Source organism: Etheostoma cragini, chromosome 15, assembly GCF_013103735.1.
Source record: "Etheostoma cragini isolate CJK2018 chromosome 15, CSU_Ecrag_1.0, whole genome shotgun sequence".
NCBI classification, from domain to species: Eukaryota; Metazoa; Chordata; class Actinopteri; order Perciformes; family Percidae; genus Etheostoma; species Etheostoma cragini.
The window spans coordinates 1,959,711-1,966,243 of record NC_048421.1 but is presented as its reverse complement, the minus strand read 5'-3'; the positions used below and the strand labels follow the sequence as shown (position 1 = coordinate 1,966,243).

The window sequence follows — 6,533 nt, the reverse complement described above, 5'->3', positions numbered from 1 at the left end:
ACAAAGTAATTTGTACCATAAATTGAGTGCAGAAAATTCACCACAATGCAGAAAATGAAGTGTTTGGACCCCCCCAAAACCCTAAATTACGCTCTCGACTGTTTGTAACTGTTAACTTTAACACAAGTACTCATACGGGACTGGCTGTACCTGAGGGGCCAACCGTGGGACAAGGTGATACGATCTCACTTTCTTCCTTGTTGCAATGCCAAACAGAAACAGATAATCTATCATCGCGCTGTAATCTCTCCCGGGGGCAAACCAGAGAGAGAGAGAGAGAGAGAGAGAGAGAGAAGACTCAAGGCATCACGAGGAGGAGGAAGAGGGAGGGAGGGATCACGGAGGGAGGAAGGGAAAGCCTCGAAGGGCAAACCCATCTTGGGCCAACCCCCTGTGACTGTGCCGCTGAGCGCATGTTGAGTCCTGTCCTGCGCCTTTCCCACAGCACACTCGCATGTCGCTGCGGTGCACTCACCCACCGAGCCCTGTCTTTCTCTCCGGCTGCGGGATCGCTTCTCCTGCGACTACAGTCTCTCTGGATATTCACACGTTTTTACAGGTGCGTTGAAAAGTCTTTTAAAAGTGACCTTTTTTACCTAATTGGTCCGATAGATGCGTAAAGATGGGGCGTAAAACGCGCCTGTGCTGCCCAGTAACAGACGTTTGGCTGACCAGTCTGCACTTTGTTTTATTACGTAATGTTGAATGTGTATTGTGTTTTCTTTTCTTCAATATGTATTATATGTTGTGGTTTGTCTTTTTATGCCACTGTAAGCACTTATCGGTGCCAAGCGCTTCAGAAATACATTTTATACATTTATAGTGACTTTTCTGTAATCAAGTGGTTATTTGGACACTGGTATCTGTAATAAGGACAGTTTGCAAGTTATAATGTAGCCTATATGATTGCAAATGAAAAGTGGACATATATGTAAAGACAATTGTAATTAATAAGCGAGTGTATGAGTACTGTAAGAGTTACGTTTGGATACTTGATGATATAGATACAATATATATATATATATATATATATATATATATATATATATATATATATATATATATATATATATATATATATATATATATATATATATATATATATAAAAGTGGGTCTATGATGATTGATGATATATATTTAGTATCTTGATATATATAAAAGTGGGTTTACATTTTACTTGTCAGGAAAACAGTGTCACTGAGGATTAAGAAAAATGTTCAATTACAACTTTAGACTCTGAAATGTTGTTTTTGGGTCGTTTTCCGTAACGTCAGTCACTGATAGCTTCCCCCCTCATTAATCATGCAGATATGATCCCTATCAGATTTAATTATCTCTGTGTACTCTGGACATCTGGAGTTTCTAAAATTAAATACACACAATTACAATAACAATCTATTTCCTATTGTTAATTCACTTATTTTCTTTGGCATCAATACTAACTGTCTTCTCCACTTTGTGTGTGTGCGTGTGTGTGTGTGTGTGTTTTAAATTCAGGCTGGCTCTCGTCACCACCTAGTGTGCAGCCAGGGCATTGAGACGATGTGATTTATCTTGGAGGAAAATTCAACCACAGTAAATCATACTTGATAGCATCGAAAGGAAAACTCTAAGCTGACCACTTCATTCTTTTCAAAACCAAGAGGAAGAATGCACAACCGGAGGATTATATGACGCCTTCTCTGGGGATCTAAAAGTAACCCAAAAAGAGAAAAGAAAGAACAATCTACCTGTGGAAGTACTTTAGAAACAACCAAATGGCCACAGAGTCTTTCCATGCTGCCCATGCTGCCGTAGCTCCATCCCCATCCCCATTCACCATGTCGCCCCCCACAGGAAACCTGCTCCGGATGTTTCAGGAGTACCAGAGCAACGCGGTCATCATCGAGCACTACAACTTCACGGGCAAACTGCAGAAAAACAAGTACAAAGAAGGACTCACCCCGGAGGCCATAGCCTTCCTGCTCGTCTGCCTGCTGATCGTCGTGGAAAACGCCGTGGTGCTCGTGGCTATCTGGAAGAACAAGAAATTCCACATGCCCATGTACTACCTCCTGGGCAACTTGACCCTCTCAGACCTGCTGGCGGGTTTCACCTACATGGTGAACATCATCACGTCCGGTGCGAAGACGTTAAAGCTGACGCCGGTGCTGTGGTTCCTGCGGGAGGGCGGCGTCTTCATCATGCTGGCCGCCTCCGTCATCAGTCTGCTGGCCATTGCCATAGAGCGCCACGTCACCATGGTGAGGATGAAGCCGTACCAGGGGGACAAACAGGGCCGGATGTTCGCTCTGATCGGAGCCAGCTGGGTGCTGTCCGTGTTCCTCGGCGTCCTGCCCGTCCTCGGCTGGAACTGCATGGGCCGGCTGGACCAGTGCTCCACGGTGCTCCCGCTCTACGCCAAGAGCTACATCCTCTTCTGCATCACCGTCTTCAGCGCCATCCTCATGTCCATCGTGGTGCTCTACGTGCGCATCTTCCGCATCGTCAAGTCCAACACGCACCGCCTGGCGTCGGTCCCCCAGCGCAAGGGCCTCTACCGCAAGTCCCAGAAGTACATGGCCCTGCTGAAGACCGTCACGATCGTCCTGGGCGTCTTCATCATGTGTTGGCTGCCGCTCTTCGTCCTCCTGTTGATGGACTTCTTCAGCCCGGCCAAAAGCTGCGGGGTTCTCTTTAAAGCGGACTACTTCCTGGGCATCGCTATGCTCAACTCCCTCCTCAACCCCATCATCTACACGCTGACCAGCAAGGACATGAGGAAGGCCATCCTCCGGTTGCTATGCCGACACTGTCTCTTGACGAAAGACGGACAAGTGAAGAAGTTCGGGATGCCCTTCCTGGACTGCAGCACCAGTAGAGCCGACGCTGCCTCGCACAAACTGGAGGGAGTGGAGACGACGGTGTCCTCCGGGAACTTTACTCCCTCTACGATCAAAGCCGTGTACCCCAGGATCTCTAAGACATGACACAGCGGCTCACTGGGGAGCAGAGAGAGAGCGAGCATTGGGACTCAGGCTGACTCACCCATCCGAGCTGTGCTCCGGGCGATGTACGACAGGAGCACACGTTTTGTGTTGCACTCTGCCAGGGTTCGGTAGAGTATGCCAGAGTTCGGTATGTGACTGAAGCAGGGCTGTGCTAAAGAAAGTCTTAGTCAACTAACACTCCCAGGGTTTTGTCAACATATCGATTAGTTGATTCAATCGACAGATCAGAGAATCATGCAAAAGCACCTCAAAAAGTAGATCCTTTCTTTGAAACAGAACAGTCAGCAGGGGTTAAAAAGCATTAAAAATGACTAATCGACTGAAGAAATCTTAGTCAACTAAGACCGATTAGTCGACTAATCACCTAAGAGGGGGCGGCCCTAGAGAAGATAGAAGTCCAGATTGAGAGACAGACATTAACTTTTTTACGTGTTATAGAAGTTTAAATCTTGAAAAACTGATTTGTCAGTTAGAGCTGCAACGATGAATCGATTAAATAAAAACTATTAAATTAACCGCCAACTACTTGGATAATCGATTAATCGGTTGGAGTCATTTTTCGAGGGGAAAAAGTTCAACTTCTCTGATTCCAGCAGGTTAAATCTGCTAATTTCTTCTCTCCGCTTTGACAGCAAACTGAATGTCTTTGATCCGTGGACAAAACGAGACATTCGAGAACGTCATCTTGGGCTTTTTGGGAATCCCTGATGGACTTTCTGACATTTTGTAGAACAAACAATTAATCAATTGAGATAATAATCGACAGATTAACGATCATTAGTTGCAGCCCTAACGTCGTTGCTTTTATTTATCTTTTAGACAGTGAAAGCAAAGCCAGTATTTGTCAGATTTACTTCATGGAAAAACAAGTCGTTTCATTTCATCAGTTTGTTTTCCACATGAAATAAAAAAAATCAAAGGCTGTGTGCAGACGTTTCACATAAATACTGCCAGTCAGGCAGCACATCTGAGGTTTGTCCTTATCTCCTCTCCCTGTGTACGACATAATGACATGTTGTTACAAACACACTGCATCCACACCCAAAATCTGCAGCCAAACCCATTTAATTTCTGCCATGTGAGTTTTGGTCAGTAGCGCTGGGTAGAGGTCCAACATCGGGCCAAGAACAGAAGCTCGGTGGCCTGGAGACGCACCCAGCACGTCATGGGGGGGGGGGGGGGGGGGGGGGGGGGGGGGGGGAGCTGAGCGGTTTGCAGCTTTGGAGGTCCCTTTAACATATGTAGCGACACATGATGGATGACTGAAAGCAATAAAAGCCGACAGTGGAGGTCCGTTGACGCCTTTTTCCTGGTTTAACAGAGTAGAATATCGCAGCGATATGCTACAGCGTGTGGACTAAATGTACTGTTTTCTCTTGGATGAAGTTCACTGTGAAATGACACAGATCTGTTGTGAAAGAGCGCAGATGTGATCTGGTTCCACGCAGACAGCAGAGCGTGTGGGCTTCAGAGAGCCGGGGGAATTTCATTGTGGTTAAAGTGACATTAAAAATGGCTCCTGTGCATACTCTAATATTGTACATAAATGTAAAATGTAGTATCATTTGTAAATAGCTATAGTCTTTTTCTCAGCTCGTCAGAGCGGCATTTTGTATTGTAAAAAACATATTTTTAAGTTATGATGTCACCTTTTACATGTGCACTGAATAAAACGTGTGAATGAAGTTGACTCCGAGGTGTGTATTAGATTCTTAAGAGTCGCCTCATCTGGTTTCCTTTTCGAAGGTGTGTGTCTGAAGGTCTCTCGCTGATCCACAACCGACTCGGCTCTTACTGCGAGACAAAACCTGACACCTGAAACCTAACAGTAAACTACAAAAGAAATCCACATATGAACGCCATTTAAATAGACAGACTCTGAACTAGATACACTCTGAAAATGTAACTTTTATCTCACATATTCATATACAAGTCTTTATTAATTAGTAGCTTACATGAGACTAAATGTTTTGTAAATGAAGACACTTATTATTATTATAATATATAGCCTACTGCATGTCATAGTGTGAGATGACTATAATTTTAACTTCCTTTTTTTGTTTGTGAAGTGAGCTTAGATGTCATGGAAGGCGCTTTAAATAAAATGTATTATTATTATTACTATTAGCTATTGGGAGATTTGTTTTGGGTTTCATATTTTACATAAAGTATCTTTTTGTTCTCCTTTGTCCCAAACAAACACACGCATTCAGGTTAAATAATAGGATTTGTACAATGTCAATAAACACAGTGAACAGAACAATAGAAACCAATGTACCTGCAATAAATTATAATCCTGTGAAGATTAAAAAGTCAAGATTTTTACCTAAAATCTTAAATGGCGGGTGCAGCGCCAGGGCACCACCACCCCAAGCAGAACGACTGTCCAATCAATGTGAGCATCAAGCATAACATTTAAATTAAAAAAATATATATAAGAATAAGAAAGGGTGGCAGTAGCTCAGTCCGTAGGGAGTTGGGTGGGTTCGGAGGGTCCCTGGTTCTGGTCCCTGGTTCTGGTCCCTGGTTCCGGTCCCTGTACAGACCAAAGTACGGCGTGTGGAGAGATGCCAGTTCACCTCCTGGGCCTGGTACCAAGGTGCTCGTGAGCAAGGCACCAAACCCCCCCCCAACCGCCCACTCACTGACATCTCTCCATGAGTGCACGTGTAGGATCTGAGCATGTGTGTGTAGTTCCGGCCTGGGTGTAGTGTGTAATAACAACAGAGTGTCAATTGCAATTTCCCCATAGGGGATCAATCAAGAGTGTAAATTTAAATAAATTGATTCAATGACTTCTCTCGGACCCCCCGTCGATCTCTTCAGCAAGTTTTGACTTTAAGCTTTTTGAGAGTTATTTATTTATTTATTTATTTATTTATTATCAGCTCTAGCTGTTCCAACATTTAAAACACATATCTAGTAACAATGGTCCAATATGATGTACATCGACATGTTTGTTAAATTGAAAATCATCACAATTTCTTGAGGTGTGACCCCTAACTCTCTGAAAAATGAAAAATGTGGATCGGTGATTCCTAAAAAAGCCCAAGACGACGTCCTCAAATGTCTTGTTTTGTCCACAACTCAAAGATATTCAGTTCACTGTCACAGAGGAGAGAAGAAACTAGAACAATAGTCACATTAAACAAGCTGGAATCAGAGAATTAAGATTATTTTTTCTTTTAAAGTCATAAAAATGACCCAAAGCGATTAATTGGCTGTCAAGACAGTTGCAAATTAATTTTATTGTTGAAAACTAATTGATTAATCTGTCATTAAAAATAAACTAGTTGGCAGCAAGGTAAGCACGTAACATTCAAAACAGCAAATCTAGCAAAAACCCAAGTAATAGTAGTTCTGTGCTACTTTTACTTTGTGGAATATGAAAAATATGACACAAAGCTGACTCAAACATGAAAGGAAAAATGAAGACAGATGGGGGATCAGTCTTCCCTGAACACAACCCCGGCTCTCTGCAAACCACTTGTTAACCACGGATGAGGCTGTAGAAACGAGCTGCTCTGCGCTACACGGTGCTC

General features: G+C 43.5%; 1 protein-coding gene across 1 annotated transcript; it reads left to right on the top strand.

Moving 5' to 3' along the window:
- Positions 1–346: 346 nt before the first annotated feature.
- s1pr5a (sphingosine-1-phosphate receptor 5a) lies at positions 347–3,239 on the top strand. Its single transcript, XM_034894580.1, has 2 exons — positions 347–559; positions 1,499–3,239. The coding sequence occupies exon 2, from the start codon at positions 1,759–1,761 to the stop codon at positions 2,968–2,970; it is 1,212 nt and encodes a 403-aa protein (XP_034750471.1). The 5' UTR covers positions 347–559; positions 1,499–1,758; the 3' UTR covers positions 2,971–3,239.
- The last annotated feature ends 3,294 nt before the right edge of the window (positions 3,240–6,533 follow it).

What these genes read in the sequence shown, in the direction of transcription:
- s1pr5a (XM_034894580.1), top strand. Translation starts at nt 1,759, where the DNA reads ATGGCCACAGAGTCTTTCCATGCTGCCCATGCTGCCGTAGCTCCATCC.